At 40.0% G+C, this 24,472-nt stretch overlaps 1 protein-coding gene across 1 annotated transcript in view; it reads left to right on the top strand.

The window, feature by feature from the left end:
* The window catches only part of EMCN (endomucin), a 50,825-nt gene that overhangs the window by 1,305 nt on the left and 25,048 nt on the right, over positions 1 to 24,472 (top strand). Inside the window, exons 2-6 of the mRNA XM_067468612.1 lie at positions 13,179 to 13,226; positions 15,092 to 15,136; positions 15,755 to 15,799; positions 21,197 to 21,268; positions 23,039 to 23,110. Of these exons, the coding sequence (XP_067324713.1) occupies positions 13,179 to 13,226; positions 15,092 to 15,136; positions 15,755 to 15,799; positions 21,197 to 21,268; positions 23,039 to 23,110 (282 nt within the window). The remainder of the gene's footprint in view (positions 1 to 13,178; positions 13,227 to 15,091; positions 15,137 to 15,754; positions 15,800 to 21,196; positions 21,269 to 23,038; positions 23,111 to 24,472) is intronic.

Raw genomic sequence — 24,472 nt, 5'->3', positions numbered from 1 at the left:
CCAAAATTAGCTTTAATTTTGTTGGAGGGAGGAGGAATTTGCTATGATTTTGTGTCTACAATAGGCCCTTGGCATCCAAGCTACATGCACATACATGGCGTATACCAAAATCTATGCTTGGTCAAGTTCCAGTATATACTTCCGGTACCAATTCAAGGTTCAGGTTATTACCTGCAAAGCCTTAAATAGTTCAGGTCCAGCTTATTTTCGTGATTGCATCTTCCCCTATGAACCTGCGTGAGCTCTAAGATCTTCTGGGAAGGCCTTTCTCTCGTTCCCACCTCCGTCACAAGGTGGGTAGATACATAGATGAGGGAGAGGGCCTTCTCAGTGGTGGCCCCCCGGCTTTGGAACTCTCTCCCCAGGGAGATTAGATTAGCATCCACCCTGTCTACTCTCCATAAAAACATGGATGTTTCAATGTGCTTTTGATAATCAGTTCACTAGATAACTTTGGCCCCTACAGCCATAACTTAATATCTGGCTCCTGCATTTTATCATTGTCCCTGCCCTATAGTTGTATTGCACTAATTGACTTGGCCCTCCTAGCCCATACTTATCACCTGGCTCTTGCAATTTTTCATTAGTCCTGTCCCTGCAACTGTTTTGCACAAGCCCCTACCTCACCCCTTAGCTTAGTATGTGACCACTATGTTAGGCTATTGGTTGTTGATGATGGTTGTGTTTTTATGATGTTTTGTATTTGTAATTTTGACTGTTTTAATTTCTGTTTGACTGGGCTTGTTCCCCATCTAAGCCACCCCAAGTCTCTTCAGGGAGTTGGTGGCAGGATACAAAAATAAAGTTGTTGTTATTATTATTATTATTATTATTATTATTATTATTATTATTATTTTACTGACACAAAAACACAGTATGTCATAGCAAACGAGATCTATATGCTGTATTTGTATCACAAAATCACAAGTCGAACACTTCCCAAGTGTGTAGGACTGTGTGATGTATTTTTGAAAGTTGAGCACAGATCCAAGTAAAATGGCCTTTTGCAGTTGACGGATTGTGATTTTGTCAATGTTGATTGCTTCCAAATGCTGGCTGAGATCTTTTGGCATGGCACCCAGTGTGCCGATGACCACTGGGACCACCTATACTGGTTTATGCCAGAGCCTTTTATTATTATTATACTACAATGGGATAGTAAAAGGGTGCTCCTTATGTATAATTGCCTTTTAAAAGAAGATGCATACTTTCCAATAGGTATTATAACACGCTAGATGATAATAACAGCCTTCTATATATCAAGCTGCTCAATTCTAGCAGAATGCCCTGCATTTAAGTGATTCCATAATCATAGGTATCACATTGACGTGTTTGCGGTGGGCTACTTGTTAGGAGCTCAAATAGACAGCACACTGCTGTGGTCTGTCTCACATTCTCCTTCTGGCTCATAGCCGTTCTCAGAAAGCAAAGAAAATAATTGGTGTTGTCACTATGGCTGACATTATCACTGAAGTGTCTGCTTTCAGTTCTATGTTGTATCAGCACTGAATGCTGAAAATCTTTTGCAGAACCCAGTTTCTGCTCTCTGACAATCTGACAATAGCTTTGCTGCCATTGTTGAGTTCTGAATGAACTGTATGGAATTTCACAAAGCAAAATGAAGAAAGATCAATAGTGACAAACTCAGCTCTGCACTCTGTTTGTCAGAAAGCAATACTGACAACGGATGCCTGAGCTCTTTCATGCTATTTCTTTGTTCTGCTCAGAAGCGATTGGATAAGTGGCTTCAGGACAAAGATATACATAAGCATTACATAAATAAATGTATACACACCTGCCACCAAGGTGAAGTGTTACCTTTACGATTTTACCTATTGTTCAGAAAAGCCCATGAAGTCCTGAAAAATCCCTGATGAATTATAGAGAATAGGCTGTCCCATATTTGCTACTGGATATGTCTTTGGGCATCTATCTACTGTATGGATTTGCATCCATCTACTGTATGGATTTGCATTAGCAATGGACAGACCAGAGGCCAGATAATTAACCAAAGCAATTAGTTTTGTAAGTGAGCTTGCAACAGCAGTTCATTTATATTCACAAAGATACTCAGGACATTGCCCAAATGGTACAAATAAGTGTGATGGTACTATGTGAATTTGTGTGGACACCAAAAATATATCTCTAGGAGATAAAGTTTGCATGGGGATTTGTTGCAATTTCTGGTGTTTGTTCCTGGGTTTAAGATGTGTTTGTACTGGTGAGCAACTATTTCCAAGTTGGAAAGATAGTAATTTATTGATGCTGACTGAAGACTTGTAGACCCACAAATCTAAAGGATACCTGCTTTGGAGAGAAGTATAGCTATAGACAGGGCCATAGTCAGAAAACGATTCAGAAAACTTGGAATGATTCCATCAGCGCTGCCTCCAGAAAATCCTGCAAATCTCTTGGGAAGACAAGTGGACAAATGTCAGTGTGCTGGAAGAAGCAAAGACCACCAGCATTGAAGTTATGGTCCTCCGCCACCAACTCCGCTGGACCAGCCATGTTGTCCGGATGCCCAACCACCGTCTCCCAAAGCAGTTGCTCTTCTCTGAACTCAAGAACAGAAACCGGAATGTTGGTGGGCAGGAAAAGAGATTTAAAGATGGGCTCAAAGTGAACCGTAAAAACTCTGGCATAAAAACTGAGAACTGGGAACCCTGGCCCTTGACTGCTCCACCTGGAGGTCAGCTGTGACCAGCAGCGCTGTAGAATTTGAAGAGGCACGAATGGAGGGTGAAAGAGAGAAATGTGCCAAGAGGGAGGCGCATCAAGCCAACCCCAGCTGGGATTGTCTTCCACCTGGAAACCAATGCTCTCACTGCGGGAGAAGATGCAGATCAAGAATAGGGCTCCACAGTCACCTACGAACCCACCACCAGTACACCAATATTGGAAGACTATCCTACTCGGAGAACAGGGGATTGCGTAAGAGTAAGAGCCAGAAAAAAATTCAGGGGAGGGGGAGTTGAAACTTTTCTTTAGCGAATCATGAAAAGTAGTCCCATAACACAAAATAATTTAAATAGTATGGTTCATTCTATATTTTATATAGACTTAATTCAATCAATTTTCTATTTTGGTTACAAAGTTTCAAGTCTTAAAATAACTGAAAGTGGCTGTTAATTGGTAATTTATTGTTACAAAAGAATGCCATGATGTCTGTTGGAAACAATTGAAAACTGTGTCAATACACTTTGACAGAAATCAGGCTCCATTGATAAACTTCAGTGGACACTCAAGAGTGCAAGTCCAATCAGTCTTTCTTGCTCCATTGTACTTCTTATGTATGCTTTCAAATGTTTAAGAGTTGAAAACTACCTATGTATAGGTATAGCAATGGGAACCCTACTATCTGGAAAATGGGAGGGGGAGCAAGGCAGAGGGGGAGAAAGCAAGGCCTAGTTCCCCATTAGAAACCTGCCTCCTACCTCATGCGGAAGTAAAGAGCACGGGGGGGGGGGGGCAGAGCAGCCTTAAATAGCCTGCAGCTCCACCCCTGTCAACCACCCCCGCCAAGTTGCTTCCACTATATCGGCTATTGCTGCAAGTAATGACAGTGTGAATATATTGTCAAATTTGGTTTGAGATAGTGCTTGCAGTTCTAGAGGGACTTGTTTAATTTTTGCTTCTCATAGACTTACTATGGGGATTTGGTTTACCAGTGAAAATTTGGGGGGGGGGGGGTGAACCCCTACCCCCCTCCCCTTGGCCACAGGCCTGGCTATATACCACACACCACAAGTTCACCCCTTTTCCTAGCAGATTCTGATGTGCAGAATTTGTTTGAGCCACATGGGATTGTTTGAAATGAGCATTCTGTATCTTTGGAAAGGTTGCCTGAACTCCACTAATGGCATCTGATCTATGTTGCTCTTAAGTAACCTGGCAAGTGAATGGCTTGACTTTTGGAGTGAGACCTGGACAACCCAGTATTTTGATTCCCATGAAATTGATGGTTGGGTTGATTTGGAAACAATTTTACCCACAAACCTCAAACCTAAATGTGGAAGTTTTCTTCCCCAAACTTTTCAGACCCTACAGAAACCCCAAAAGGAAAAAAAATAGCAGAAAATTGATTAAAATGGTACCCAGAAGTGATGTTATGTTACTACTAGTGCATCTGAACTATTCTGGTGTGGTCTACTTTTTGGGAATGATCCCCATTCGCTGTACTGTTGGCCAAACATGTAATAGGGTATTTATTTATTTACAGTATTTATATACCGCCTTTCTCACCCCTAGGGGGATTCAAAGTGGTTTAACATGGGAAGGAAGGAAGGAAGGAAGGAAGGAAGGAAGGAAGGAAGGAAGGGGAATAAAAAAGAAAGGGAGAAAGAGAGGGAGGGAAAGAGAAAGAAACTGAGAAAGAGAGAGAGAGAGAGAGAGAAAGGTTGACAACTAGAGAGGGCTAGCAGGTGAGAGGCAGTAAGGCCCCTTCTACACTCCCATATAAATTCCATATTATCTGCTTTGAACTTGATTGTATGGCACTTTAGACTCATAATAATCCATTTCATAGCAGATAATGTGGATTGCCATCTGTAGAGAAATGTTTATTATAGAGTGTTTATTATACTGTATTTAAACTGTATTTAGGTTTTACATTAGTTGCTATGGCCTAACTGTGAGGGATAGGTTGCCATGGTAACAAAGCCTCAGAGGAGGTGGGCGGAGTTTAAGGAATAAAAGGTTTGAAAGCGTCAGTTAATATTCAGTCCGGTGGATGAGACCCGGGGAAGAAGAGCAGAGTCAGTTAGGGCTCTGTGGTGTGAAGCTGTGAGAATTCAGTTAGTTCTTAGGATTTGTGAATATTTCTTCAGCAAGAGAGCTGAAGGTGTTACCTTGTTAGATTGCTTAGGTTAAAAGAATCTAACAGAAGGGGTTTTAAGGATCGCCAGTAGGAAAAGACTGGTGATCAGGGGTTTGATCCGAGTATAGGACAAACAGTGTGGAGATTCACAATTGGGAACTCTGAAGTAATAAAAGCACTTCACTAAAGAAGGAGTTTGTAGAATTGTAACATCAGAAGCCTGAATGTATCTCAAACCAGACATTTTGTAACATCAAGCCTTGTGCCAAGTTCAACTTCTTAAAACTGCAACAATTACGTTCTGTTAACAATAAAACTTGTTCTCTTTGTATTTCAAACCTGCCTCCTCCATTGCTTTTACGTTTGGTGCATTCCACACTACCAAAATCACCTCACAACACAACTAAGGATAAACAGAGACATAAACTTGCGTCTCTGAACATTATTGGTGGCAGCTTAATTGACAAAGAAAGAGAAGGTTCCTCACATTCAGTGGAATTGGCACTTCCTCACACCATCTTTGATAATCTGGATTATAAAGCAGTGTAGATGAGACCTAGTTTTGAGCTGTTGCATAAGTATGTAGAATGGGTTACTTGTTTGGACTACATTTGCCAAAATCCCATCACCATCATGGCCATGCTCACCACCTCAAAGTAATTTTCCCAATGTCATCTGTGTTCAATATGAGAGGGGTTTATGTCTGGTTTATTCTGAAGTATAAAGCCCAAAATTAATTAAACATCATTGCCATCCATCCTGCAACTTCTTTGTTAGCACGCAGAGTCAAAGGCATATTAAAACTACTTTAAGAATAATCCAATACTTGAGACATGCTGCTAGTAATTTTTTTTAAAAAAAAGCATCCACACAATTACCCTAATCCTATTTTGTGTTGACCCAATGGCATCTTCCATACTTCTCATGAATTAGAGATGAAAATGACCTGACCTACTTAAGCAAATTATCCAGCTCTTTGAAGGGCAGGCTATGTTTTTCTTCTTCCCCTAAAAATGTTTGGGAAAGTCTGTACTATGCTATATCCATCCAAATTAGGAAAACAGGGATCAAATTCAATCTATTAGCCCATCATTGATCATGTGCTACGAAGAAAGAAAATGTCCCTAAGGGTGAGATCATTTGCAATTTATTCAACTCTTCATGGGTGGTTGTTGTTGTTGTTGTTGCTGTTGTTGTTGTTGTTGTTGTTGTTTCTGGCTCTGCCTTTCTAGTATCTTCCTGAAACACAATGGTGTTCTATGCTTCAGTTTGGACCATCAGAGCTTCATCTTTGAGGCAAAAAGACTGAATTCAAGGTGGACTTGCCATGAAAGTAATCTCTTTCAGCATTCCCACAGAAAGTGTCAGGCTATTCACTAATCTCTTATTAGCTTCCAGGAATGTGTCAGTAGCAAACATTGTGGGTGTAGGTGTGGTTGCAGCTAGCATATGAAAGATAACAGGATATTCTAAAAATAAGTGCATTACAGGAGCAGCTGCAGTGACCCTCTTCATGCAGTACATGGCTAAGTCACGTTCCTCCTGTTGATGTTAGACATGCAGGTCAAGCCAGCTACACACAAGAAATGGATTGAATAATGCAAAACCAAGACTGGATATTATTTGCTTTAGTGCAGAAGAGCAGGTTCCTTCCATCTCACTGGAATTATTGAAAATATAGAGGCTATTCTGCATTGACTAGTTTATTAACACAATCAAGTTCACAGCTATGGAAATTAATAGTAAAAAAATATACAAACTATGGACTTCATCCCATTATTTGCTGAAAGTGGGTGGAAATGCCTTCATACCTTGATGTTTCATTCTGTTGCATTCAAAAACAAATCATATCATCTATCAAAACCTATTATATGGTCTTATTTTGGAGCGTTTCTACTGAAATAATTTGTTTTCTGAGATATCACATGAATGAGTATAGTCCCTGTCCACTTCATATGTCTATGTCTGTGTCTGTGTGTGTTCAAATTTAAGGCAGAATCGTGATGTTAATTACTCCAGGGCTTTCTAGTGACTACTACTTTGATAAAAGAAAGAGACTTTAGGAAGGTGGCAAAAGCACAATTTCAAAAGCCAAGAATACAGTGTAGGAGAAAATAAGCGAAAGCAAAGTAGAGATATCTAAAAATTGTGCTAATTCTGCCGAATAAATTAATTTTAAAAATTACCCTGCAAGAATCATGCAACAGGATTTTGAAAGATAAGTGGGGCATCGGTGCTCAGTAGGACACCAGCCATAGGAATGCCCATTCCCTCATGTCACTGGAATGATTCAACACTGGTGAATCTGACAGGTCCCCTCACACATGTAAACTAGGCCTGGGCGGTTTCGTTCGTTAATTTTGTAATTCGTTAAATATTCGTTAATTTTAGCAATTACAAAACGATTACAAAACTTATTTTTAAACCCGGAAGTGTTTTTAAATATCGAAACGGCATGCGCCAAATATTTTTGTATTTCCGTCCATTTCGGAAATACGTAAGATGGCTATGCTTGCTGGGAGCTCTCCTCTCTCTCCTCTCCTTAGCCAGTCAGAGCCTGAAAGAGGAGGAGGAGGAGGAGGAGGAGGAGGAGGAGGAGGAGAGGGCGGGGAAGGCGCCGGCTGAGCAAGCGAGCGAGAGGGCGAGCGACCCTCAGCGGGAAGGCGGCCCGTCCCTCCTTCCTCACCTTTGCAGTGGGTGTGCTTCGTTCTCCCAATTCCGCACTGAAACCTTAGCGGAGGGCTGGGCTAGATGGCCTTTGGGGAGCCCTTCTCCCAATTTCGCATTGAGACCATAGCAGAGGGCGGGACTAGATGGCCTTTGGGGAGCCCCTTCTCCCAATTCCGCACTGAAACCTTAGCTTCGGAGGAGCCGGGCCCGACTCGGCGGCAGCGCTTGAGGGCCCGCCAGAGTGAGTGCCTGCCTTCCCTCCTTAATAATAATTTCTCCTCCCTATTCTACTAAATCAATAATTAAATTAAAAAAATATTGAAAAAATATTGAAAAAAAAGGGCGCCATCTTTACAAAATGTTTTGTAAATATTAACGAAATTTCGTAAATACCGAACTTTTTTAAGGGAAAATTTTGTAATTATTTTAAATATCGAAACAAAAAAAACCCCCAAATACAAATCAATTTTAGAAACAAATTTTTGCGTTGTTACCCAGGCCTAATGTAAACAAATGCCTTCTCCTGTTTCCATGCAAATCATGGGCTCAGAAGATTATTTCTCCTTGTCTCCTGTTCCCCCCATTTCTAAATACTTCTGTGATGGCAGCCCTGAGCCTTTGGGGAAACTATAGTGTCTGGCTTTACTTGGGGTCTATCTGTATACCTTTTGATAAGATCAAGACCCTTAGCACACAGAGGCACTTTAGGCAAGGTGAAAAGATAACCAAAATGAGTATGCTGCAAACAAGATGAATAAAGGGTTAACTCCACCCGGGACTATCATAAGATAACTTAATACATTACAAAAGGTGAGTTTGCTGGTTGCAGTAATCTTTCTGGAGTCTTTGAAGGTTTCCTATCTCTGCTGCAAAGCGATGGTTATAAACTGTCTCAATCTTCTTTCTTGCAAAGCTTAAGCTGGTCATAAGCTTCTGTTGTCCTTTGGACTGCTGGCATAAGAATACTGCTGAATGCAGGTGCTAAGGATGCCTGTTTTTGGATTGCTTCAGCCTAGGATTACCAGACAATTCCCCATCCTTTATTCCAGTGGTTCTCAACCTGTGGGTCCCCAGGTGTTTTGGCCTACAACTCCCAGAAATCCCAGCCAGTTTACCAGCTGTTAGGATTTCTGGAAGTTGAAGGCCAAAACATCTGGGGACCCACAGGTTGAGAACCACTGCTCTATTCTCTGTAGCTCTGTTGCAGGGGAAACCAGGAGGAGTACAGCAAAGGAGCTCGATACAGGCAAATGGAATAGACCAACTAACACTGGTCTTTAAGATGTTTATGCTCCACCCAAAAACTAATACAAAGGAAGGTATCTACACTATTAGGAAAACCTATATAGGGGAAACTAAAGCAGAGGAGAGGAAAAGGCAGAGCAAAGATTTAACAACTTCTAAAACAGTTAACTGACAATGCATCATGGATGTCAGGTGGAAATCTGTTTGCATTGCATGATGGGCTCTATGGTACTTCATCTGTAAACTGTTTTAGGTTTTGAAATTAGGGAGGGGGTTGTGTGTGATGAAATCCTAAGTAAGAATCTAGTTGCAAATGCATTTTTGTTTACCACCAGCTGTATTTACAACGAGTGTTTCTACAGTTAGCCAAAGCTGGGTCTGGAGGTTTATGGATGATTGGGCAAATGGCCCACTTTGTCTTTAAACGCTTGCAGGAAAGCATTTTGAACATGTTCAAAAAGCATAAAGAGTGGGCTCTCAGTATCCACTGGTATTGGTTCCAGGACCAACATACAATTTGTCTTGGACACTGGCTTTGGAAGAGGTTATGTGTATCCAGTCAATATTCAAAATAGTTGTTCCTTTTGTCCTTCAGTGACACAGGCATTGGTCTCTTATCTCTTCATCAAGGGTGGAAAGAATTACTCATTCTAGATGCAAACTGCCTCTTTCCCTGAGAACAGTTGGCAGGAAACTCCCAAGTTCCTGAACTGGCATTGTAAATACGTTCAGGAATTGGGAGTTGTGGCTTGAATCTGTATTTGGAAGACCTATTTGTGTCTTAACAAAAAATGTGTACAAACCTAGAACAACACATGTTCCAGGAATATTTTTAAAACAGTGTGTGCATGTGTTCTGTTTTTATATGCATAGATATAGACAGAAAAACACTCTTCGTATCCACGGATTCAGTAAGCACAGATTCAAACATTCACAGCTTGAAAATATTTTGCCATTGTATGTAAGGGACATTCTTTGTTTACTCCATTACATATAATAGAGCTTGCAGATCTATGGATTTTGGCATCTGTGGGGTGATTTTTCTTTCTATGGGGCAGGAGGGCTGGAACCAAACCCCAGTGGATATCCAGATTCCACTAGAAAACTCCATGTGACAAGGTTTCCCTTCTGTTAAGTTTTGAATTTTTCCTGACAATGGCCCATCTACTATCATTGTTACGATCCAGTATGTACATTTTCTAGTAGGGAAAATTTGAAATATCTCGTTCTCTATTCCATCTTCTCCCCACAGCTATGGGTCTGAATAAGAGACTCTTTAATGGTCACCATCATGCACAGTATGTATACAAGTCAACTACTTAAATCCCATTAACTTGCAGATACATACCAAGCTGGGTTGGTGAGCAAACAGTTTGGTCACTCTGAAGTCACATCATGTTCTTTGCCCATGCAATATCCATAAACATCTCCTCCTGTAGCACTATATACTTTCTGAAATAAAGTTTGCAATTTACATTTCACATTGCACTGAAAAATTCAGACCTACCATCATTGCCAATAGACTTTTCCTGTGTCTGGATTCTCTTCTATAATTTGCTTTTCACACTATAATAACTGCCATATAATTAAGCTTTTCATAGCAGATTGACCCTTCACACAGTAAAGTCAATATGCTGAGCACAGGGCCACTTAAGTAGATTTGCTGGAAATAAATTATACTAAGCCTAACCATATCGCCTAGCTGGGTTTTGGCCACATGGTTTACTTCTGTTTAGAGATGAAGGTCCAAGAATAAGTTCCCACTTTAAAAACCAGCCAATTCCTGTTTTTTTTAAGGCAGGTTTTAATACATAGGAAGCAAAGTATTTTAGTTTTTGCAAACTTGTCATTTTCCCAAAATTTACTTACTGCAAACCAGCTGGCATATACCACAGCTTGGAAATGTTACCCTTTTTTAAACTACACTTCCCAGAATTACCCAAAGAGCATGGCTGGAGAATTCTGGAAGATATTGCACAAAAAGCAACTTTCTCCCCAGTGTTTTTTTTTTCTCCCAAATTCAGGAAGTGATGAACTTCACACTCCAATAACACTAGGTTCCACGAGCACATGGAATTGCCCTTCTCTATGGCTGAGAGATTGTGACTTGCTCAAGATCTCCCACTGAGTTCAAAGGCTTAAGTTCAGATTTGAACCCCTTTCTCCCATAGTTGTAGTTTAACAGTCACACCATTATATCACACTGGATCTTAACATCAGAGACAGGACTCCTCTCAATATTAATTGCCAGGAAATACAAGCCAGATATTGCTCATCCATTTAAAAAAACCATAAGAAATGGTTAAAAGAAAGAATCAGAATATAGGGGAGGTAGTTATATGGGAACTATGCTTTTAAAATAAATGGTCAATACATTCATGTTTTAGAGACCTAACCACTGAGGGATAACAGTTTCATAGAATCATAGAATCAGAGTTAGAAGAGACCTCATGGGCCATCCAGTCCAACCCCCTACCAAGAAGCAGGAAAATTGCATTCAAAGCACCGAAGACAGATGGCCATCCAGTCTCTGTTTAAAAGCTTCTAAAGAAGGAGTGTCCACCACACTCCGGGGCAGAGAGTGCCACTGCTGAACGGCTCTCACAGTCAGGAAGTTCTTCCTAATGTTCAGATGGAATCTCCTTTCTTGTAGTTTGAAGTCATTATTCCACATCCTACTCTCCATGGCAGCAGAAAACAAGCTTGCTCCCTCCTCCCTATGACTTACTCCCACGTATTTACACATGGCTATCATGTCTCCTCTCAGCCTTCTCTTCTTCAGGCTAAACATGTCCAGCTCTCTAAGTTACTCCTCATAGGGCTTGTTCACCAGACCTTTGATTGTTTTAGTCGCCCTCCTCTGGACACATTCCAGCTTGTCAATATCTCACTTCAATTGTGGTTCCCAGAATTGGACACAATATTCCAGGTGTGGTCTAACCTAGGCAGACTAGAGGGGTAGTTTCAATCTCAGAGCCCCATGTATAATTTTTGGAAGATTTGTGGTAATGAATATATATATATTCTTTGCAGCATGAAATAAGAGCTGTTCGGTAGTGGAATATGCTGCCTTAGAATGTGGTGGTGTCTACTTCTCTGGAGGTTTTTAAGCCGAGGTTGATAATCTGTTGGGTTTGCATTGATTGGGTATTTCCGCATGGGAAGTTATTGGACTGGTTTGCCCCAGTAGTCACATCTAACTCTATGTGGGCCCTTCCAGACAGGCCCTATATCCCAGGATCTGATCCCAGGTTTTCTGCTTTAAACTGGATTTTATGAATCCACACTGCCGGATAATCTAGGAGAAACAGAAAACCTCAGATCAGATCCTGGGATACAGGGCCTGTCTGGAAGGGCCTGGGTCTATGATTCTGTTTGTCTTTCCAACTCCCAATCCTGTACAAAAAAAATCTTGTGACACTAGACTTGGAAAGGGGGAAGGATAGGACAGAGGCAGTTGTATCATTGTATTGAAGTTTCATGTTAAAATGTTTGAATATTGGTTACATAGCTAGCTAGTCACCATAACACAAGTTTTGGTATGTGCTTGTACTACCAGCCTTTGCAGTATGGATATCAGAAACTAACAGCATGTAACCCTGAAAGATGGAGCTGAGTGGCCGAAATATGTTTCCTGGGAGCGAGGAGAAATTAGAAATACAAATATCCCTCTTTTAGAGCTTTTGTTTGCTCAGGAGGCTTTAAATTTGACTGCCCCATGACCAAATATAAATTTGATTTGGGAATACATTAAAATATCAGATAACTCTAGCAATCCCATCTTCTACAGGAAACCAAACACAGATAAAGCCTGATCTGCTGGGACTTCTCAACAGAGGAATACAGTGAGGAATACTGAAATGCATTAAAATATTAAAATAGTATTTGGTGGATCATCAGTTTTGGTAGGGAAACATCAACAAAAGTAGCTAGCATCCAATACTAAGCTAAGCAAGGGCTGCTCTGGTTAGTACTTGGTTGGGAGACTGTCAATGAATCCCAGGTGCTGTAGGCGATATTTCAGAGGAATGAACTGGAAAAAACTCCTCTAAATATTCCTTACCTAAGGAAATCCTATAAAATTCATGGGTTCATCATAACCCGACTTGTGACTTAAAACCAAATAAACACAGACAACCATAGGTGACATCAAATATCACACTATGAAAGCCTGATCTTGGAAAACAGACATACCCAAACATATTCAACTCTGCTTGATGATGTAAAAATGAGCTACACTAGTCTTTAGAATATCCTGATATTTCTAAACAAGTAATGGCTTATAATCAAAAAGGTTAATCAATAAACCATCAAAGCAAAGCACGGCCAACTGTTCAAACAGCTGTTTAGCAGAATGGTTCCCATTTCTTCTACTTCTATGCTAATTAATCCTTTGACACAGATTGTTGAAAACAATAGTTAACACTCATGTTTTCCTTTTCAGCAGTGGGAACATCTGGAACCACAACAAGACCTGCAACACCTACTCCTGGTAAGCAACAAGCTTATCATCTTTTTAAACTATTGAGAGCAGACCCTTTCATAGAGGTGGCTTTCTACTACAAAGAACATCATCTTTCAGGTTTTCTGTATACTATCCTAATTTTCTAAATGTTTGAAATGCATACATTTATTGCATCAGTCATGCACAGATATCGTATAGGTGACACCCGATTTGAGAACAGTATACGTGAAAGGGACCCAGGCATCATAGTAGACAACAAGTAGAAGATGATTCAACAGTGTAGTGCAACAGCTAGTGAAAATGGCAATGCAATTCTAGGCTGCATCAGAAGGAATATAATGTCTATACTTTTTAGCCCTGGTCAGACCTCTGCTGGAATACTATGTTCGGTTATGTTCATCAAAGTTCAGAATGGATGTTGACAAGTTTTAAAATGTCCAGAGAGGGGCAGCTAAAATGGTCAGAGGTCTGGAAAACATGTCCTATGAGAAGCATCTTAGGGAGATAAGTATGTTTAGCTGGGAAAAGAGACAGCTAACAAATAACATAATACCCCTTTTTAAAAAAATGCGAAAAGTCATCATACTGAAAATGGGCCAAACTTGTTTTCTACTGTTCTCGAAACTAGGACAAAAACAATGAATTCAAACTAGAGGAAAAGCGGTTGCATTCAAATATTAGGAAGAGTTGTTCAACAGTAGATTATTCTGCCTCACAGAATGATGGAATCTCTTTCTCTGGAGATTTTGAAACAGAAGCTGGATGACCATCTGTTGGGATTGCTTTAGTTGCTTATTCCTACATGTATGACAATTGTGGTCTCTTCCAGTTCTATGATTCTCCTTGCAGAAGATTCCCATCAAAGGCAAAATTTGATCAAGAGTCACTTAACTTTATAATACCAGTCTTTGGTTGGTCCTCAGAGCTAAGGCATTATGGTTTGGTAAATTGGGCAATGGAAAAACCTAGGTGGATTCCTAAGACACCATCATTCCATGTATTGCCTTCATTTTGAGGACAGAACCGAACCAGGGATTAAAGCAACAGGTAACTTTTAACAGTATTGGTATCTGCCAGGAGGCAAATCCTAGGAGATCCTAGGAGAAGCCAATCCAAAAATATTTCAGAATTTCTAACTAACAATCTACTTTGGAAGGAAGAAGGACCGACCAAAGGCAAGATGGATGGATGGATGGTATCCTTGAAGTGACTGGCTGGACTGGCTGGGGTGGCCACGGCTGACAGGGAGCTCTGGCGTGGGCTGGTCCATGAGGTCACAAAAGTCGGAAGTGACTGAATGAATAAACACAACAACAATCTACTTCGGGCACAGCTATGGTGAACCCAAAGAGCCAGTATGTGTTAGTTGGATTGTTAAACTAGGGACCCCTTTATACAACATAATAACTGAGCTGTGATTTCATTTTAACTGCTGTTTCCATCTTCTGAAACCCCGGGATTTACTGTTTATGAAGGAGTAGTCAGAATTTTAGAGAGCCCTGGTGCTTCACCAGGCTGCAAACCTCAGGGTTCCATAGTATTCAGGCATGGCACTTAAAGTGGAATCATAATGGTACAAGAGAGAAAGGGCTCTTAGACCAGGAATTTTCAGTTAAATCCATCTTCTATGAAGCTTCTCAGGTTCCCCTGGGCAATTCATTATCTCTCACATCAATGTACCTCACATGGGCATAAATGATGGAGGGGGACTTTTCTATGTCCATGATGACTATGAGCTATAAATAATGACGGAATTCCTTAACAAAGTAATGACTAAAATATAATTCATTCATTCATCAGTCATCCTTAAATGGCCAGTTTATTTATTGTTAGAATCAATTGGATCTGCAAGAATAAAGCACCACTTTCAATGTTTAATTTTATTTGCACAGAACCATCCAAAGCAGTACCAGCTTCACCGACTTCACCATCTGCAGGTGAGCAATGAGGTTCAGAATTGTTTAAAATACCAACCTGTGTGAATATCTAAATTTAGCTAAATAATAGTGTGTTTCCAGTTTTGTAACTGTCCAACTGTTTGTGAGTAGAATCCTGTTGTTGTACTACATCGCCATGTCTACTTTGGCAGAAGTAATGATGGCAAAATGAAGAAATGCTGGACAAAATCTTGAGTAAATAGAATGATCGAAGTCAGCAGATTTATGTCTGCTTTTTTCTGATGCCATCATTGTGGAACCCTGGAAGACACACATAGATTGCCATTATGTTAGTGACTTATATATACATAAATGCTGCTTAATGCACGTAAGTCTCATTTTGGATGAGGTAAAAAGTATATTTGCATTGTCCACAATTTCTCCGTGGCCTAACAGTTATATAGCCCCAGGAGGAGTCCTGTCTGATGTTACATACCATGAATATGAAATTTTCTGAACTCCTTAACTGACTTACACTCATGGTCTAAATTGCCTCCCCCATCACTCCACTCCCCACTAGTAAGTGATGACTGTGATGTGATGGGAGGATTCAACACTGCACCCCATTCCTTTAAAAAAAGAGTTATTTTATTATTATTTTTCTCTTTCCTATAACAGGCAGTGTATCCCCTGCAGTGGATGGAACTATTTCTAAAACTACAGGTAATTTCTGAAAATATTGAATTTATTTAGATAGGTGATGATCAAAAATCCACTCTTCCATTAAGGTAAAGGTTTTTCCCTGACATTAAGTCCAGTTTGTTATGGGTTTGAAACTAAACAAAAATGTGTACAGTTCTGTCCAGAAATATCCAGCCTTTACTGTGCATCCACAATGAGCAAATACAAGTCAAGAAAATGGGAAAATCAAAGTTTACTCTTAAGTAGCAGAGTCAAGGAGAAAATTAAACAAGCACCTTCAAAAAAACACAAAACCTCCAGCTTTGAAATAATAATAATAATAATAATAATAATAATAATATTTGTTTGTTACCCCAACACCATCTCCCCAATGGGGACTCGGGAGTGGCTTACATGAGGCCAAGCCCAAATGACAATTACAATAAAGAAAAACCAAAAACACAAACTGAAAACGCGAACAATAAACAGTAACATCATAGTTATATAACACATGAATACATAACAATATGAAAAATAAAGAATATGCACAAGCACAATAATAATGGGTGGGCAACATGTAGAATCAAAAGGACAAACTCAGCCCATCTGGAGCAACAAACTCACATAAAGTTCGTTGCATTAAATTCATGCATCTTCTTTGGAGATTTCTTCTTCATTCAATGGTGCGAGGAGACAAGCATAGTAGGCTCTCAGCCAGGAACTTACTCCGAATAAGTTCTGAAGCAAGTGATTCAGTAAGCCCCAAAAGCATTACAAACATTCCCCATTCAGGGAGTGGTTTAAGCTTGTTATGCTTGATTGTTCTAATTACACAACTATGAATTGTGATTGACCAGGTGTTTTTCCCTTAACACACACACACAAGAGGTAATTCCACAGAAACTTAGTCAAATACATGCATATCCAGCAATACAGTTGTGTCCAACTCTGGGGTTGGTGCTTATCTCCATTTCTAAGCCAAAGAGCCAGCGTTGACCGTAGACACCTCCAAGGTCATGTGGCTGGTATGACTGCATGGAGTGCCGTTACCTTCCCACCGAAGTGGTACCTATTGATCTACTCACAATTGCATGTTTTCAAACTGCTAGGTTGGCAGAAAGTGAGGCTAACAATGGGAGCTCATGCCGCCCCCTGGATTCGAACCTGCAACCTTTTGGTCTGCAAGTTCAGCAGATCAGCCACCGGGGGCTCCACTCTGCCATTAGTGCATGGCAATAGCATTCAGTATAGTCTTCTTCAAATAAAGTCAGCCACCCACATTCACTGGGATTAGAAGTGCAGGACTCCTGCAAAAGTGGAAAAAATGAGTTAAAAGGCTAATTTTTTCCCTCTAGAAACATTGAAGTCTTTCAGTGCAGCTTTGGGATATACCTCCCATGGAAGTTGACCACAAAGTTACACTGCATGACCTAGAGGTTTCTAGAAAGACCATTTCAATCAAATCTGCAAATAATCTAATCCGCAAAAGTTAAATCTGCAAATGTGGGGAACTGATTATAAAAGTCCTCTTTAATCCTGAAAGCTCTTCCTGTTGTTAATTACTGGTGAACTAGACATGACTTGTAAATATTCGCCCATTTAACCATCCCAAATGAGGACGGATAATTGATAATGTCCACAGTTTTTCTTTCTTGTGGAGAAAGTATGTATTTCTGTGTAGTTCTCATCCAGAATTTGTTCATCCTAAAGTGTATTTCATAATTATTCTCCATAGAAATATATAGAAAAGTGTCTTGCATGAAAACTGTGGCTTTGTGTGAAAAAAACAAAACAAAACAAAACCCACAGACTGTTGAAATGTTGCTTTTTGCACAAAAAGTCAATTTTGTACAATAAAACTTCCACACACAAAAAAATTGTGAAACCTCTCCCAGCAATATTACACAAACGTATATGTAATCACATAGGGGTATTATGTAAGATTGCAGATATATATTCTGAATATATATATAAAGTATATTCTGAGAGAAAGAAACAAGCTAACAGCAGTCTTACAATGCTGAGCAAACTAACCATGTAGCTACTTAAAACAGGAGGCTTTTTGCCCCCCAGAATGTGGGGATTTGTATAAATTTTTCCCCTTCCCATGATTATTGTGGAAAGTGCCAATCTGTGTTTCTGCACAGAAAAAAACTCCTGAAAAACTTCAGGATGCACCAAGTGAAACCTGCACAAAACTGCCACCACTGTGTCATTCTAATTGATTGGGTCTCTGAGTGTCAAAAACCCAATTTTCAGCAAGAAAATATATCACAGTGAATGTTATTTCCACCTGAGTGTTGCATGCACCCCTTGACTTGTTTTTGTAACTTCTGCTGCCACCAAATTTCAGGTGTGATGTAAATACATTCACAAATACATTCTTGGTATAAAGCAAGATGTGGTAGGAATGTGCACCTTGTTTTAAAGGCAGATTTGCAACTTAACTGATAACATAATTGATTATAACTAGTTAGGTCCTTTCTCTCTGTGTGCTATGTTTAGCCATTGTGAAAAGGCAGGTTCTAAAATAACTGTGTTTTTTTTAATTTAAAACATTTTAATATCACGTTTTATCACATTAGATGGGTAGTATGAAACATTAAATCACTACAAAACCAAGAAAGCAGCAGTGCTGGTACGGCTGTACCAGGAGCTTCAACTTCATTTCTTCCTATTGAGTGTTTGCATGCATTCCAAGGTTCCATACATTTTGCAAAAGGTGACTTCCCTTGGTTTGCAGTCATAGGACTAGCCACCTGTCGATCATTGTTAAGTTTTGGTTCCGCCCCTTTTTTCAGGGCTCTGGGAGAGAAAGGGAACCATTTTTAGTTCAGTCTTATAGTGGAAAGCTTAGCTACTGGATGTGGATCAGCTCCATCTGTAGACAAGCTTTGTTTCTCACAACATCCAGGGGAAACAGCTCCACATCTTTTGTGGAAAAGAGCGAAAAGAACTCCAGCTGGAGAATCTACAGAGCCTTGACTGGTAGGTCTACTTGGGTAACCAGAAGTAGTTGGAGCCGGGAGTGAAGCCCACACCAGCAAGCATAGAAAGCAGATTGCCAGAGAGGGGTTAAAAAGGGTTTTCCTCGTAAAGGATAGAAACATTTCTCCAGGCAAGGTTCCTGTTTATTGTAGACAAGTTAAGAAGCATTTGTTTGATTTGATAAAGATCTAAGAAGCATTTGATTGTTTGTTGAAGATTTAAGCAATAATAAAGGACTTTGTTAAACTTTTCAAGCATCTAGAGACTTTTGTATAGGAAAATCCTTAGGCCTCTCACTCGAGGCACCCTGTCTTCCTGCTGGGCACAAAGAGCACGTCCTGTTCAAAAGACAATTATTATAGGCCCAGCGCGTGACAGCACAGCAGCCCATCAAGTTTTCAAAGAGATTAGACTATGATCCCTTATACTCATTTACCAAGGGTATGGCCCATTGTGTTCAGTGCTGCTTACATCTGAGAAGACATGCATATATTGGTACTGTGAACTTTTAATCCTAGATATACATATGTATTATCAGGAAATAGGTTTCATTGAACAAACTAGATTACAATGTAATTGGATGGAAAAAGTAAATATCTGGGTAAATGAAAATGCTTTTGTCAGGGCAGTGTTGGTGCTGGAGGGTCCCTAATTGTTTGAGTATTATGTAACAGTGCATGATGGTAGGTGAGCACTGCCTTTGTCGAGAACTTTCATCTCTGGGGCATCATTTTAGTTCATTCTTAAGGCATCCTTTCCAACTAAACATGCTAGTGTTGGAACCTGAGGTACTTTCCTGTACTGCCTAAGAAAAAAATAGGCATTGACATCAAAAACAATTTGGCTCCATAACTGCAAATCAGATTTGGAATGATTTCCTTAGAGTGCCATTTACTCATCTCCAAGTGATTAATCTTGCACTACTGCCTACCAGTGAAGCTCTATTATGCCTTGGAAGAGTCTCCCACTAATGAAGGTGAACACTTTTTCATTTTCCAAAATGCTATAGTGGCATATGCTAATTTGCTTTTGCAACTCCCCTGCAACATAAGTGAGCAATAACATCATGATTCCTCCTTTATAGAATTAGAAAAGCCCAAAGCCAAATGCAAAGGTTGCTGAAAGTAAAGGAGGAAATTAAGACTGTAGATCAGTGATGGTGAACAGATGGACATCCTGCTGTTCTTACCCTTTAACTCCCATCATTGTTAGATTGTGAAGAGAGTTATACCCACCCAATATCTGGAGGACCACACCTTCCCCACCAATGATGTATACACAGTTTTTCCTGCTTAATTCTGATGTCAAACTTGTGCTGCTGTTTCTCTGAGTAATACAATCATTTGCTACAGAAAACAACAAACATTGAGTGTGTTATCCAGTCTAAATCAGTTGCATTTTGGTACCACTGAAATTAATGTGAAAAGTTAGCTCCTAGTCTTAATACTCTGAATATCATGGGATCTAAGCACAATTAATTTGTTCTGATTCCATTTATTTGATATATACACCCTTACAGTAGGATCACAATTTTCCTTCGAAAAGCAAATGCTTTCTAGAACATAGTAAATATTTGGTAAACAGGAAAATATTAGAATCCTCTGCTGGAAATCAATTCATAATGATGAATTTATGATCAATTTTATAATGTTCTGAGGCAGCATGTACCCCCCAAGACTTTTTGTTGGGCCAAACTCCCACCTTGTTTCCCCAGAATCATCCCCTTTTTGCCATTTACTTTATTGGATTCTTCTATGAATTCTCATAGACCTTTTAAATAAATAGCAGGGCTCTTAGTTTCAATTTGTTACCCCATATTGTGGCCATCAAGGACTAATATCATCTCTTATGGTGGCCAACTATTGCTTACCATCAAGTTAACTTTGGCCTATAGTGACTCTGTGATTGAGAGACTTCCAACGGCCCTGGCCAACAAGTGTCCTGTTGAGGACCATATTTTCATTGATTACATCAATCCACCTGTACTATGGTTTTCCTCTTTCTGTACTGCCTTGTGGTGACCAGTAATTCCATCCTAATAATATGAATTTTGAATTAATTTTGGGTTAAACTGCTAAACTGCTGAACTTGCTAACCGGAAGGTTGGCGTTCAAATCAGTGGGATGGGGTGAGCTCCCGCTGTCAGTCCCAGCTGCCAACCTGAAATTTGAAAACATGTAAATGTGAGTAGATCAATAGGGATCACTTCAGTGGAAAGGTAATGGCACTCCTTGCAGTCATGCCAACCACATGACCTAGGAGGTGTCTATGAAGAACACTGGCTCTTGGCTTAGAAATGGAGATGAGCACCATCCCCCAGATTTGGACTCGAATAGACTTAATGTCAAAGGGAAACCTTTACCTTTACTTTACATAAACCAGAATGGTTCTTTTTTATGTTTATATGATGGGGAAAACCACATCAAATGATGTATGCACTGTATCTTTCAGTTAAGATCACAACAAATACATCGATTTCTTCAGCAAACACAACACAGTCAACAACTCAAAGTCCAGCTAAAGGTAAATACTGTGTTTTCCATGTCTACTGCTGAATGTATTACATCACGCCTGCTCACTTCATCAAAATTCAGTGAGAGATTATGCTTGTGTAAGAAATCTAGAAAGATTGAAAAGCTATCTCACTTAGCATTTTGATACTCTTTAAGTTTATAATGACCTCTGGATATGCCTCACAGTCTTCTCACTTCACTTGCTATCTCATACATCAAAGGAGGAAAGCTACCACAGGATACAGAAGTCTAGATGGATGAAAATCCTCTGTACTAATTTGAAATTTACTGTTCTTCTGTCACATTAAAAATTGGAAGAAAACAGATTCTACTAAAACATTGGGAGAAAGTTTCTGATGATAACAGCTGTTTGACATTGAACTGTGCCTGAGGGTAATAAAATCTTCTTCAGTGGAGGTTGGAGGTTGGATGGCAATAAGTTTGGATGGTGATGTCTCTGTTGCATATTGTGTGACACAACATGGCCCTTGTGGTGCCTTCCAACTCTGATTCATCTGTTTGCAAAGAGCTGTTTCATTGGCTTTCCTGTAGTTCAATATGTTACATCAGCCTCTATAACATCAATGGTGAATGGGTGAAGTGTATAAATTACGTATTTTTCTTGCCTTCGAAAGATGCAGTTACACCCAAAGGGCAGATCAATTAACCATAATGTTGGAAGCACGCATTTTATTTTATTCTTCTTTATAGATGCTCAATAGTGCTGCTGGTACTGCAAAAAGAAATCAACAACTAGAACTTTGCTGAATTCTTATGAATCTATAATGCTGAATTGATGCTGTGGGCGATGAAGATGTGGTTTAAGTTTTGCATTGTTTTGAGCTTTTGAACTTTCTTTTGTTCTCTTGTTTTTCTCCAGAGATCCCAAAGGCAGGAAAGAAGCAAAACAAAAGCCACTAATTTGACTGCTTTTCCTTTAGGTCAGAGAGCAGTTCCTAACTAAAAAGGACCACTAGAGCACAGGCACCTGAAGTTAACTTGTACTCCAAGTTAAAGCTTGTGGCATGCAGGCAAAGCCAAATGAGCAAAGACAGATCTGTCTCTATTGCTCAATTTCATCAAGTGGCCTGAATCACTATTTGAGGTCAGGTACTTCCTCGGTTACTGGCCTAACTAGAACAATACTGGGAAAGCTGAGTGAATGTGCTTAGAAGCACAAGTACTCAAACTGCACAGTTGTTGCAGCCTAATATCACTGTTTTATTGTATTTACAAGGGGTGTTCATTAAAGATTTCCCCTGGCCCATTCCTGTTGACTGAAAGCAATTAAACTTGGCACTAGCCAAGGCATGCCTTTGGATGTTATAAACCAGGCATGGGCAAACTTTGGCCCTCCGGGTGATTTGGACTTCAACTCCCACAATTCCTAATGCCCAGTAGGCTATTAGGAATTGTGGAAGTTGAAATCCAAAACACCTGGAGGACCAAAGTTTGCCCATGCCTGGTATAAACTGTCATTTGAAAATGATTTTCCAAATCTAGCTGTAGATGCAACCGGAGAATAAGAATCTCTGAAAATATGCATCCAAACCTTGATGGCACGACATCCTTAGTTCATTTCAGGCAATATGCAGATATTCTGTCTGGGACACAGGGTTGAATTTTGCAGTGCTGAGAACAAATGAGGTAAAGGCAAGGACCTGAGGTGGTTCAGAAAATAGCTCTGTCTGACTTCCCCATGCTTGCCTGTAGATTGTCCCCTTGACAAACATGTTTTCAGAACAGAGTTTAACACACTGTCATTTATCCTAAATATCAGCAGGAGGGGCCGAATCATTAACACAGAAGCCTATGACTACTTCAAACCCCAATGAAACTCTATCTGCCAAGGGTAAGACATCCACTTTCTACTCTTATTCATAATGGGGTGTCCACAATAGGCTTATTGAGCAATGATATAATGTTTTAGAGTGGCATTTTACTTCCTACGTTGTGATGTCTTCTTATAGCCTCAGGTCCCCTGCATGCAGTTGATCTGGAAAGAAAGTTTTTATTATTATTATTACTGTAGTGGGTAAGAAAAATTCCTTCTACAAATCTCAAATTGAGAACATAACAAGCCATGAAATTTGTCTTGGGGGAGAACCAGTTCCAAATTGTTAATACAAAAATAGCTACTTTTCAGCCTAGCCCTGGGATTATTTTATTCCTGCTGAGAAAGGAAATGCACAAGGTGCAGTAAGGAGAAAAAAAGTTTGTGTCTTATTGTAGCTAAATGTTGAACTGGGGTTCAAATGGGTCCCAGTCCCAACTGAACTATGAACTAGGTTCTTGTGGGTTTTTTCGGGCTATAGAGCCATGTTCTAGAGGCATTTCTCCTGACGTTTCGCCTGCATCTATGGCAAGCATCCTCAGACCTCACACCTCTGAGGATGCTTGCCATAGATGCAGGCGAAACGTCAGGAGAAATGCCTCTAGAACATGGCTCTATAGCCCGAAAAAAACCCACAAGAACCTAGTGATTCCAGCCATGAAAGCCTTCGACAATACATTGAACCATGAACCTTACTTGGGTGAATTTGGGCCAATCTCTTCCCTTTTGCTTGACCTACCTATCTCTTCACCTGACCTGGAAGGAAGGAGAAAAGAGCATGTAGTCTGTCTTGATATTGTTGTGGAAATAATTACTGTGTGTATGTATGTGTGTATATTCATGTAGAAGTCTAAATATTTTAGTCAAGAGATAAACCCAATCCTGGGTTGACTTATCCATGAGTCAATTGTATTCATGATCTTATCCAAAAAGGAACCATCCCCTTCTCTGAGTAAAGCAATGAAATGTCCCAGGGAATCCAAAAAGAAGCACTTGCCCGCTCTGCTTTGTCTGCTATGGCACTTTTTCTGAACTTTTTTTAATGCCTGGGTGGAAAAATGTGAGCAATGCTCTTTGTCCCATTCTCTCAAAGAACACTAATAGGAGCTCAGCACTTCTTTGAGGTTTTCGCCTTTCACCACTCAACAAAAAGATAGTTTCCTTTTTTGATGAGAATACAGTACCTTAACAGTAATCAAACATTGAAGCATCCCCTTCTCTGAGTAGTGGCAAAAGGCCTTTTTGAGTACCTGGGTGGAAAAATGACAATAGTAGGATTTAGGGGAATTGGCCACCATACTGATGTTTTTCCCTCTCCACCAAATGAGCCATGACTTATCCACAAGTCATATCAAAGTCCATAATTCTGGCCCCCAAATC

This window comes from Anolis sagrei, chromosome 5, assembly GCF_037176765.1.
Source record: "Anolis sagrei isolate rAnoSag1 chromosome 5, rAnoSag1.mat, whole genome shotgun sequence".
Lineage (NCBI taxonomy): Eukaryota > Metazoa > Chordata > Lepidosauria > Squamata > Dactyloidae > Anolis > Anolis sagrei.
Note: the sequence above shows the minus strand (reverse complement) of the source record. Positions and strands in the feature narration are given on the sequence as shown.